General features: G+C 38.8%; 1 protein-coding gene across 1 annotated transcript in view; it reads right to left on the bottom strand.

Annotated features, from left to right (window-relative positions):
* The window catches only part of tfec (transcription factor EC), a 28,367-nt gene extending 23,316 nt beyond the window's left edge, over nt 1-5,051 (bottom strand). Inside the window, exon 1 of the mRNA XM_086059641.1 lies at nt 4,924-5,051. Coding sequence (XP_085915767.1) covers nt 4,924-4,950 — 27 coding nt within the window. The 5' untranslated portion in view covers nt 4,951-5,051. The remainder of the gene's footprint in view (nt 1-4,923) is intronic.
* Between the last annotated feature and the right edge of the window lie 8,398 nt (nt 5,052-13,449).

Genomic DNA, 13,449 nt, shown 5'->3' with positions numbered 1-13,449 from the left:
GACGCGAAGAAACCGCAAGTTAATTATGCCGTCATTGCACGATACGGTACAAGTCTCCGGCGTTCGTGGCTAGTAGCTAACTGTTAGCATTAGTATTGAATGCCTGGCTACCAACAGTAGTTTGACACCTGTTGCTTGGCTTGCTTTTCTTATTGTGGATCTCAGCTACTTTTGTTATGATTGGTGTCCTGTCTTGCTTGTTAGGCTTTGTTTGCACCTGTACTCGTCATCCTGTTCCTTTGTGTCATCCAATCATCTCCCCCAGCCACTTGTGTCTTGTCCAGGTGTCTCTTGTTGTCTCGTCAGTTGGCTTGTATTTATTTCCTTGTTTTCGTTCTGTCTTAGTTGGATCATTGTCGCTGTCACCATTCTTGTGTTTTGTTGTTACTTTGATTTTTGGTCTTTTCATAACTTTGTTGGTTTTGTTTATTTAGAAATTTTACCCAGTTCCCCTGTTAGTGTTTTTGTTAAATAAATTGTGGTCAGTATAACATGCATCCCTGCCGTGGTTCTCCTGCCTCCCTGCATTTGGGTCCTCCACCCCCCCCCCCAACGTGATAACTTTGTAATCTACTCTCCCTGCTTAAACGAAAGGAATGTGCCTGAAATTGCACTTAAATGTATCTTTCATTATTAAAAAAATAAATAAATAGAACTTTCATTTATAATTATTTTATAAAACACTAGCTTTAAAAAAAAATAAATAAATAAAAAACATTCAAAATGGCCATTTGGATTTTAGGAACACAACTTCAAGTGCATTACAAGTGTAATATAACATAAGGCAGGATACCTTCACCTTGTTATTTTATACATGGACCATGTATAAAATAATTATGTATCTTATATTGCACTTAAAATTGTGTTCCTAAATCCTAATGGCCATATTAGACATTTTGAGTTTATATATATTTTTTAAAATGTAATGGGCAAAAGCATTAAAGAATAAATTAAGACAAAGTTCTATTTATCTGATTTAATTTTATTTATTTACTTTATTTTTAAAACAATCCGATCCGAGACTTTTGTGATCTGTTTCACTTCTAGTTGTTTGGGTACAAAAACTATGAGGTGGTCAACAAAAAAATGAAATGCAGTATGTCCAAGATTAGATCACTGACGGAGAGGCAAAAACTTCAAACTTCGTTCAACATCTGAAGTTGCACAAAGAACGGTTCACTCAAAGTGTAGGACTTGTGAATCAGTCTTGACTTTGGACTTGACTCGGGACTTGAGGGCAAAGACTTAAGACTTACTTGTGACTTGTAAAACAATGACTTACTCCCACCTCTGCTACGTGTCACCAAAAGTAAGAATAATTTCATACCAAACGTAGAAATAATGTAATATGCAACTAGAAACAACACCACTGTAACTATATTATGCTTTAATAAGAGTAAAATTATGCGTATTGATTAAAAATGGTGTGAACTGAAGTTAGCTGACCAGAGCCCATAAACTCCAAGGCTGAAACAATGGCAAACTAATGAGCTTGGATTACAGAGGAACTGCCATCTAGGGGCCTGGCATGCCTACTACAATGTGATCTGCCATACTTTAACTTCACTTACTGATATTTTTAGGGTCTTAAATATTAGGGGTGTGCCCAAAAAATCGAATCTCATAAGAATCGCGATTCTCATTTAGTACGATTCAGAATCGATTTTAAATGTCCCAAAATCGATTTTATTTAAATTATTTTATACTGTCTTGCCTTTGTCTGTGTGTGCCTTTATTCAGAGCGCTGTTCATGTTGTACCCGGTTTGGCCACTGAGGGGCAGTGTGGTTCCACGCGGTCTAATACACTGTTAAATTGTAGCCAGATTAGAGAGTAGAAGGAAAAAGTCACGATCAAGTTATTCCAATAAAAAAATTCAGCATGGAGCCATTCTTTTGAGTGATAAAAGTGCCGCGAGTAGCGCGCTAATTAGCATTAGCGAGTCAGACTGGAGTAGATCATTACAATTCCTTGCACATCTATAGATTGAAGCAAAAATCATTGTCAATCAAACCATTTTGAATTAAAAAAAAATCTTAATCGCAGGCCCAAAAATCTGAATTGAATCGAATCGTGAGAGATTCAAATATTCCCACCCCTATTAAATATGCAACTAATTGCTTGCTATTCAATGCAGACAATCAAAGAAAATATTGTACTCTCACATCAACCTGTTCAGCCATAATTACTCGTTTGACGAAGCGTAATGCTTGAGATTGCTTTTATTTCAAATGAATCATACCAATCTTTTCTTGGATCTGAAGGGAAACATTAGGGTTGATCTAACTGATTGGCTGCTATCCAGTATGGGCAGTGCATGTAAATATTGTACTTGCACATCCAGTAGCAAGTCAGTCAGTTGGCTTAAGTGACTAACGAACTGTGCCTTAGTTCAATTTCTGCCTTTGACAACCATGCTTCCAGTGCACAATATGTTGAGCCCCCAGTTTCCTCTTATTTCATATTGTGTGATTTTTGGAATGGTGACATAAAAAATGGGTAGAACGTTTGTCTGTTGAGTTTTATGCAGCACATACCGTACCTTTAGTAAGCTAAGTCATTGGTGGGGCCTGTGCGCCACTAAAGCTGAGAAAACAACCTGAAGTAACCTCAAACTTTCCCTCTCATCATTTCTTAAAAAACATGTCCCAATTTACATATTTGCACACTTCACTCCGTCTCCTCATCTTCTCTGCCTTGATGTTTGTCTCCCTCGCTCTCTTGATCGGCTTTGCCGCCGTCTATCTCTTCATCTGCGCTTACACCTGCGCGAGGCTAACGTGAGACGACACCGATCTTTTTCATCACAATGGGGAGCCCGGGAGACCAAAAGGCTCACTTAAAAGGCTGTTTCAGGGTATTAATTGCTTGACATGGCTCACCCAGGTATGGGAAACCCTGCATGTGCGGCAATTTAACACACTGAAATACTTTGACGTCTGAACAAAATCACGTGTCGTAGGCACACAAAGTTATGCTAAGTTAACAGGGTTCAAAAATTGTACTCAAGTAAGATTTCTGTTACTTAGTACTATATATGACTCAAGCAAAATGTAATCCTCCAAATATTTACCGCAGTACAAGACAAGTATTCAGTGAAAAAAAACTTCAAGTACACTAAAACTAATGAGTAACTTCTGATTTATGTTTTTTTTTTCAAGCATGACTGGTAAATAGGCAAAAATATAAAATAGGAATGTGCAAATTTAGATATTGCACAACAAAGTAAAACAACCCAAATATTTCGAAATAGCTAGTAATGGTGCTAAATCAACGTATTTTGTTTACACTCATGAAACAGTTTGTGTATTTTTTTAAGTTTTAAGTTTTTTATTTTTAGGGAAACACAGATAATAGTGCATGACAGGTGTTCAGTTTCATAATCTGTAATTGGGCTGAAAGATTTTGAAAAATAATCTCATTGTGACACCCCCTCCACCCCACCCCCGCATCATTATTACAGTTGCTATTGATTGTATGATTAAAAGAAATTAAGATCCTCTCCCCATGCCTTTTAACAAGCAATAAATTATTCCGTATTACAATAAACAATATCACATGTATTATAAATGTTTGTTTTGCTTTTATTGGTTTGGCTTATGCTAAAATAGTCTTTGTGAGTTGAAAATTGCTTTCTACGACACTGCGATGTCCTATTTAAATTTGATGTTCAACCCTTGTCTGCAAAATAAACGTGGATTGAATGTGAGGCAGAATTATTATGCCGCTTCAGACTGTGAGCCTCGCGCAAAGGAAACCCTACCACGCTATGGTTCACGTAAATAAGAACTTTGCTTCTGTGTGGGCTGTGCTGTGGAAGCTTTGTATGCCTGTCATGAGACTGCCGAGCTCCGTCTGATTGGTTAAATGGAGTCAACCTTCACAAGTTTTTTTTAAATGCATTGCACAAGCAATACATTGATCAAATTAAAAGTAATGTTGTAAAATAATATTTCTGAATGGAATGAAGTGGGGGGGGGGCGCCCATGCAGTATAATAAATAATGTAGAAAATATGTTACATTAAAGTACAATTAGCCAAATAAAATAACTTAAGTAAATGCAATTGAGTAAACATGTCCTCACTTCTCCAGAATGTCTACAATAAACATCACATGCCGGGTGTCCCAAAATCCACCATTTTGAATAATGAGAGGGAATAAGGCCTAAAATTATGATTAAAACATACACTGCCAGTGCATATACAGTAAACCCATTGTTGTTTTAGGGTAAATAAATACATACATAAATACTGTGTACAGAATATATCCAATACTTTAAAAGTTCAATAGAAGGTTTTGTTTTTTTAACCACATTAACATTTTCTAGACAGTATTTCTTATTCAGTCATTCATTTTTTTTTTATTGTTATTGTCTTCTTCTGAAGAAAAAATCCCAGAAAAAAATCTAATGATATTAAATATAATGTCAAATATTTTGTTCTGCTATGCATAATAATAATTATTATTACTATTATTTGTAGAACAGCAGCCTTTTGTCAATCATTGATTGCTTCCTGATGTCAATAAATCAAGAGTGGTTATGCACTATAAATATAGGCTATTTGTGCTCTAATTTTCCAGTAACTTTGGGATGGAAATGAATTCTTAATGTCTCTGGATCCAACTGCAATAGAATTGCCATAAAAAGAAACAGTGGCGCAAACACACAACAACGGTAATATATCACAGCAATGCTCTTTATCTGGGACAGCCCCATGACACCCTCATGAAGTTTGACATTCTGATAGAAAGTCATAAAATGAAAAGCAGGACGGACGCCAGCATTTGATGCTGTGATCATCTGCATGACTGTTTCTGCGGATGGTTATTTATGGTAAAGGAGCGTCGCGTGCTGAGAGCCTTCAGCACCACTCTGGCATGACGTGAAAACCACGGAGGAGTAGGTGTGTCCCGGTCACGTACCTGTCCATACCAGTTATATTCCAGCATTGTGTCAGGATGGAGCCTTCACCAAAGCATGCACCTCCACTTGCTCTCTCTCGAAATGGCTACAGGAATAAAAGTTGTGCAATTGTTTGGGGGGCAAAGATTTTGCGCTCACACATGTCCACTTGCGCCGGCGAGCTCTGATTGGCAAGCCTTCGCCGTTGAATTTGGGCACTCCCAGAGCTTCTGACCTGTTGATAATGAACCTGAACCCATTATTTTGAGTCAATGAATTGAAAGAAATAGGGCAAGGAATGAAAGCCGCAGGGCCAATTAACAGCATTCTTGGATGTATTACGCCGAGCCCGCCGCTCAGGCAGACCACTTTGCGCCTTTTGTCTTTATCCCCTCTGTTATTCATTAATTATTCCGAGCAGGGTCGGGGGTCACGTGGCTTAATTGCGCAAGCCGTCTCTGTCTCACTTTGCGAGGATCCTGACCGCGCCACCTTGAATTGTGCTGCTACGTACGGGAGAATCCCCCCCTGAAGCTCTCATTGATGTCGCGTTTAACTGACGGCGCTACGAATGTTTGCTGGATTCGGCACAAAGAAGGCCTCGTCACGTTAAGTAAGACCTTGTCTTTGCCGATTTTAGATCAATTATACACACATACTGGACATTAGGAGTGGAAAGATATGAGTAACTCACAATTTGATACTGTGATGATAATGATAAAATCACGAAACACAATATCTACGATATTCGATATATTGTCTGAAACTTTCTCAACGATATATCACGATATTCAGTATGTGAGTGACAGTGGAAACTTGCCCAGTGTTCTTCTTCGCAAATAGTGTCTAGACACCATTTCTTCATCACTGCTTCTGCATACTTTACCGCCATTTAGGAGATTGGCGCCCCCACAAACAGGACAGGAGAGATTAAGTACTGACGGTGACGGCAAAGGATCAAAAAAGTCATGGTTCAGATCGGATCACGTATTTGAGTCACAGATCGAATCGTTTTTTGGATCACAAAATAAAGCAAGATAAATTGATGTATTTTATGAAACAGTTTTGCAGATTAAATTTTTAAAAAATCAACTCAAAGTTTCTACTATGGTCGTTTAGGATTGTAGGAACACAACTTTAAGTGCAATAAGAGGCAGATGCATTCTTATTTTATACATGGTCCATGTATAAAATAAGGTATTAATGGATAAAAGTTGTGTTCCTTTTTTGCATTTTGCGCTTCAGGGCCATCGTACCAGCCAGGCACTAATGCTAACACTAGCTGCTAGTCTTAGTTTGACTTGACTTAAGACTTGTGCCGTATCATACAATGACGGCGTAATTAACTAGCGGTTTCTTAGCATCCTAAATTAGCGATTAAATACACTTTAGGGATGGCATTGTGATAATGTTGGTAGAAAATATGTAATTTCATCAAAACCTTTGATATGTAAGCCAACATGTCGATAAGGGAAGTCAAGCTGGCGGTCACGTCGCCGCACAGGCCGACTTCAAAGTAAAAGCCCACCAAGGCTATTGCTAAATTATGGCAAGTTTGTGTCTGCTGAGAAACAACCCAAAATAACCTTTTGATTCATTTCGGACTGATTTTCTGACTGACAGCGGTCCATGGTTTCGCACATACGGTCACATCAAGCCACTCAGGTTCCCAGAACTACAGAGGCGGGTTTGTGCCTGTGGATTTTCCACAGTCTGAGCCAGTTTTAACGGGCCATTGGCAACGCATTGCTCAGTTTAGGGTCAACGTGGATAACTGTGAGTCACATTGTCTCACACAGGAAGAGGAGCAGCGACGGTGACCTTTTAACGGTGATATGCGCTTGGTGTATGTCATAAAGACTGACATTCAAACGGGCTGAGCAAGAAACAAAGGGAAATTCAATTTTGCCCAGCGATAACTGCGTAATCACATTAGGAAAAGATGTTGTCTGTGATGTCAATTCGTCTTTAAGGGGATTATAAAATAGACAGCATATCATGGTATAATTATCCCTTAAACTGTTTGAGTTCCTTCATCTTATCCGTGGATGCTGGCGCTTGTTGTCTTTTATTTTTGCATGGTCGGATTTTGTAATAAATTAGGACATTTCGAGGGCTTCTTACATGCTCTTATTTTTCAAAGTGATATATCAAAACCAGGGAATGTCGCCAGCCTTCTGATTAAAACCTGAAAATGAGATTGGCTTTCCCAATTATGAACAGTATCACTCAGTAGGTATCAGTCGATTGGGGAAAAAATTGCTAAAATTTGAGTATAGCGCCATCTATGCTGGACTGAAGAAGGCCAAATAAGGTCACAAGCCCATGCTGTCCTTCCCCCTTTGTCTCTCCAAACATTTCCGAAGTGTTTTATTCAAAGGGGTATTCTGCGTCGCACCTCTGGCCATGGGTAACCCCGAAAGGTTGGTTCGCCGGCCAAGCAAAGCCCCATTCTGACCTCCCTTTATTGTGCGTGAATCCCATCACTGCCACTGGAGTCACAAACAATAGTGGACCATCCATTGAGTGGAAGTCAATCCAAGAATTTTCTTTACAATAAAGAGCCCCCGCTAATCTAAGACATTGTGAATAATATTGTGTGTGGCACATGAACTAAGCAGTAAAATTCACCCATTTTTATCCATTTTGACTGAAAATGACATAACAGTTGCTCAGGGCTCAGCTAGCGACCAATCACTCAACTGTTTTCAAAGTTTAGTCATGTGACATTCGCAAACTGTGCCGTGATGGGTCGTTAGTTGAACCTTGAGCAACTGTGATGTCATTTTCAGTTGACAACAACAGACAAAATGGCCGCCCCCTCATAAGGTGGATAAAAACTGTTGGATTTGACCATGGTTAGACTACTGGGGCTACATAGAACGTATTATTGTAAAGAAAATTTGTGTTTCCCCTTTAAGGTCCCGTTCTATTAAAAGTGGTTCAAGGACGTCGTGTCTTTTGGTCTTGATGTTTGTTGTCCACACATTTTTTATTTTATTTTTTGCATCATCTGTGACCCACTACAACATTTAACCTCCACTCCCTTTTTTTAGCATTGGAACAAATACATTGTTCCACTTCCTGATGCTTTCAATCCGCATAATTGTTTCCATTTCCCAATTTTTTTTTGTTTGTCTGTGTGTGGTTGTCACACTGAACTGAGATATGACTCCAGTTACGTGACTGCATCTGTGCAAAAAACAGACTAAGTTAATCGTGTAATTAATCTCTATTGTTGTTTAATGTAGACATTCCCCCATTTAATGGCACATCATTGTATAGTATTACATACACAAACACACTAGGGGTCCCTGAATACCAATTATGTGAATCGTGAAACTCCCTCCCACCCGACTGTGAGCTTATCTAGCCTCCAGGGAGACCTCCAGCCCACTGAACCTCCCTCCCTCGTAAACACAGAACCCCCGAACCAGCCTCGAGTTGGTCCCTGATGCGCATGGTCCACTTCACCACCGCCACCATTTACTGCTCTCTACGCATTGTACCTTTCCGCCCCTCCCTCCCCACTCCTTTTGAATCCTATTAGGCTGTGAACAAAGTTTAACTGAAAAAGACTGTCGACTTCACTCAATTAGACCTAATAGGATTAAAGGATGCCGGTATGGGCCGTGAGTTTTCAAATGGCAATGGAATTTTTTTGTAGACACCTGCTCCATCCGTGGCAGTAATCTCAGCAAAGTATATGGAGGATGCCGAGGTCTTGGCCACACCTACCCTGGAGTCTGGTCAACTGAAATGCATCAATCATGATTGCATTTTTGTCCTGTTGGCATCCATTTTGTTTGTGTCTGTCTGGTGCATCTGCTCTAAGGCCAGATCATAATAATTGCTATTTTATGTGTGTGTTTTCCCCCTCTGATATAATCTTTGTCTATTCCAAATTTTACATTCCATTCTTAACAACCCAGCCAACAAAAACAGCTGTGAGCATGTAACTTAATTTGACTAAAGATGCATGTTAGTTTTTTTTTTTTTTCTTTATGATATAATTTGCGAGGCCCGGGTCAAAAGAGTGGAATGGCAATCTTCATCTATGTTTTTTACTGTGGCGCTGAAAGGCGTGCAAAAGCGGCCGAGGACTGCGGGACAACAACACTTCCGTAGGGCTCCTGCTCAATCTGATAACATTTGGGATGGTGGTGGACAAGGGCGCGCAAAAGTGTGAATGGAACCAGATAAGTGAGCGAATTAAGACTTTCGTTATGAGCGACAAAAGCTGTCGTTAGTGAAATATCAGCTCTAGCAGCCTTGACTTGCTCTGTAGGTAAATGCCAAAATAAGTCCTCCAGGTCAAAAAGTCAAATCCATACTTTTTGGAACTCCGCCAATTTGGACTGTTAGAGGTAGCATAGTTCAAATAAATGTTTTTTTTATTGTTTGTTTTTTAAGTACTCAACTACATTCAGACCACTGTTGAGTTGCTGCTGAGGTCAAAGGCTAGTCAGACTCAGAAATGGTACATGTAGACATAATGTAAAGGCTATTCAGCAGGGGTGTCAAGAACCAGAACCGGACTGTCAGATGGCCCAATCTGGCTCATGAGGACAGAACACAAACTCCAGTGTTTAACTAAAATGAGCTGTTGTTGCTAATTTTGTCCACTGCAAGACGCACTGGCGACCACTTCAATGACAGATGTGGATTTGATGCACACACAAAAATTGTGAAGGAATTTCAAATTCCTCTGCAGTGAGATAATAATAAATTGAAATATTTAAGCTTATTAGGCCACTGACCTACTGGTCCAGCCCACTTGGTAGCAAATGTGGGTGTAAGGGGCCCTATGCAGGTTCTTTGGTTGGACCGAATTTGTATACAAAACAATATAACTAATCAGTTGTCTAATGGCGTATTTCTGCTCTCCGTACGACACCTAACTTTAAGCAATTAAATCCCCGAAAAAAGTGTATTGTGATGGAAGAAATATCGTCTCGGACCTCCTCCTCCTTCACCATCAACATGCTTGTTTTTTTGCCGTGTGTTATGTGCATTTTGATTGGCTACGATCTGCGACGTCATTCAATTATTAATTTTCCATATATAAGTTGTTTTGAATGGTGACCCTGGTTTCTTTACATGCCTTGGCAGCCCTTCACGGAGTCTTGTTATCATCCGTCCTCCTTGTTGCTAATCACCATTCTTCCCAGGGGTGTCATACGGAGCCTCATACCAACACCTCACAACAGTTTTCCTTCCCGGAGGTCTCTCCGTGTGTCTGGACACTGTGAATAGCTATCTTGGTGGCCTTGGGTCGCCCCCACCCCCTTCCAAGCATCACCACCTCAGCCACTACGAGGGATTATGATATGTTTTATCCAAAAGTGGCCTGTGTTTTTTTTTTTGGTGTTCATTCTGTGTCAGTGTGCAAGAAGCCACCACTTTAGGAAGGGTAAAGGGTGAACTCGGGGGCTGTGATGCGTGTGTGAAGAATAGTGTAGTTCAGGAGTCACCAAGCTTTTTTTCCACCGCTAGCTACTTTTAGAAAAACAAAACAGCATCGAGCTACTCATGTTTAACAAAAAAAAATGATAGCCAAATTTATAAATATATTTTACATTTTGAGTTGAATGTTATTTTTTGTTTGTTTGTTTGTTTTACATTTATTTAATGGGCAAAAGTGTTTTATAAAATAAATGAAGCCAAAGTTCTATTTATCTTTTTAAGCCAGGTACCAGCTGTCAAACTCATTTACAGTTTACCAGCCAGGCACCCGTTACTATTGCTAACAGCTAGCTGCTAGCCACTAGTGTCAGAAAATTGTGCCGTGCCGTACAATGACGGCGTAATTAACTTACGGTTTTCTTCGTGTCCTTAATTAGCGTTTGAATATGAGTTTGGGATAGCGTTGTTTTGATGTTTGTCACAACAATATAATGTCAATAAAAAGTACGATGAAGAAATCCTAAACCTCAAAAAGGTAAGTCAAGCTAGCCATCATGCCACGACTCAGCCCAACTTCAAAGTAAAAGTCTACTAAGGCTATTTTCTTTGCCGTCAGTGTATTATTTGGTAAATTTTATTTTGAAGTTAGCATTAACTGTCCATGAGCTACTCAAACTACGCCGTGATTTCGCGAAACTACGCCGACATTTTCCATTGTGCTTTAGGAAAATACAAGTCACAAAAATAAGTCACACATTGTGGTTGCCAATTGGATGAGAAAAAAAAGTATACAGGCAGGAAAAAAAAGATTCTCATGAGCTTGCGAATTTATGTCTGTTGCTTAATTTGGATGTTTCTTTTTATAGAGGTGTCCTTAAAGCACATAATGTCCGTTTGTTTGTCCCCTTAGTACCTCAGGTCAGCAGCACGGATGACAATTTCAACTGGAAACTTGATTTCATTAACTAATTCAATTGCCAGTACGGCAGTGCATGCCAGATATTTGAGGGTTATAAACTATGGGAACGATTTGTTCTGAGGCCAATTGATTTGATTCTGTACAACAGTCCAGAGGTGTGGACTCGAGTCATGTGACTTGGACTGGAGTCATGAATTTGACGACTTTAGACTCGATTTGACAAAATGTTAAAAGACTTGCAACTCGACTTGGACTTTAACAACAATGACTTGTGACTTCACTCGGACTTGAACCCTTTGACTTGAAAAGACTTGCTTCTACCACCTAAACAAAAAGATTCAAATGTATGTTAACGATTAAGTTCCATCTTGGTGTGTGTGCGTCACTGCGTGTGTGTGAGCTGGGCTGACACCAATGCAACAGCCTTGGCGGATTTTACTTTGAAGTCTGCCTGCATGGTGGCGTGAGCGTATACTTGACTACATCCCTTTGACATTTTGGCTTGCATTATCGACGTTTTTAATTGAAATTATAGGTAGTAACATCGAACATCCGAGTTACGAACATTCGCAGATACGAACAAAGGCTGACTGATGTCTATAAAAGCTGTATTTTGCGCCACTTCATACATTATAGTACAGTATTGTACTGTAGTGCCCCTCTCTGCCACAACACCGCCGAGCAGCACCGCGCTATTTGCGCATTTCAACTACCTCTCTGTCCGGCGACGGTCAGTGGCCAGTTGGCCACGGCGCACGCACTCTTCATGCACTCGATATTCCACCAGAGGCGTAGCCTGAATTTTTTCATTGGGTGGCTAGGGTGAAACCATGACTCATATAGGGGTGGCCATAAGTTCATACCTGAAAATGTCTAAATAAGGGGTTCTTAACCATGCAGCCGACCTTGGGCTGTGAGCACCGACTAGTGGGCTGCATAAAATAATTTCAGAGCATATGTTGTAAATTCAATGTATTGGAGCTGTTACAATTGTCATTGAGTTGCTCAGTTACAATAGAGCTTTTTGCCACTTGGCGTCAATAAGGCAAATGTCAGTTACTGACCTGTACACAATAAGTAGAAAAGGAATCCGAACAGCGAAATTCACGACTAAGTATTAATATATATATATATATATATATATATATATATATATATATATATATATATATATATATATATATATATATATATATATATATAAACATTAAACAAATAAATAACAAAAACAATTAAATGATGCTTTTTTATGGACTAACATAGCACTAACATAGGCTGACATTCACATAGGCAATATGACAAGTGTGTCCAAGAACACACCCACAGATGTGAATTTAATGTACTATGAGGACAAGTGGTTCAGATAATGGTTGATGGATGTTTTTAATTGAATGTGTGTACTGTATAGAAAGGATATATAAGGTATATAGTTTAATTTGTTAAATTTTTAATATTTTTTACATATTTTTATTTTATTTTTAATTTAAAAAATAATTTGATAACATTTAATTTTGAAACAAAATTTAATGTGATTCGATTTACAAACAAATTCGACTTACAAACAACCTCTCGGAACCAATTGTGTTTGTAAGTTGAGGGCTACCTGTACATATTTTCTACCACCTTTATCATAATGCCACCCCGAAAGTATATTAAATAGCGAATTTAGGACGCAAAGAACCCGGAAGTTAATTACGCCGTCATTGCATGATACGGTACAAGTAGATACGGACGTTTGTGGCTAGTAGCTAACTGTTAGCATTAGCATCGTGTGTCTGGCTAGCAAAAGTACTTTGACAGCTGTTGCTTGGCTCGCTTGCTTTTCTTATTGTTTTCAATACAGGTATTGTGGAACTTTGTAATCCACTCTCCCTGTTTAAACGAAGGGAATGTGCCTTAAATTGCACTTAGATGTATTTTTAATTATTAAAAATGAATAAATAGAACTTTGCCTTCATTTATAATTATTTTTATAAAACAATAGCTTTAAAAAATAAACAAATAAAAACATTCAAAATGTCCAATATGGCCATTTGGATTTTAGGAACAAAACTTCAAGAGCAATATAACGTAAGGCAAGATACATTGTTATTTTATACATGGACCATGCATAAAATAATTATGTATCTTGCCTTATATTGCACTTAAAGTTGTGTTCCTAAATCCTAACGGCCATATTAGACATTTTGAGTTTATATATATATATAAAAATGTAATGGGC

Source organism: Leptonotus elevatus, chromosome 17 (genome assembly GCF_054856555.1).
Source record: "Leptonotus elevatus isolate MCC_2025b chromosome 17, RoL_Lele_1.0, whole genome shotgun sequence".
NCBI lineage: Eukaryota > Metazoa > Chordata > Actinopteri > Syngnathiformes > Syngnathidae > Leptonotus > Leptonotus elevatus.
Note: the sequence above shows the minus strand (reverse complement) of the source record. Positions and strands in the feature narration are given on the sequence as shown.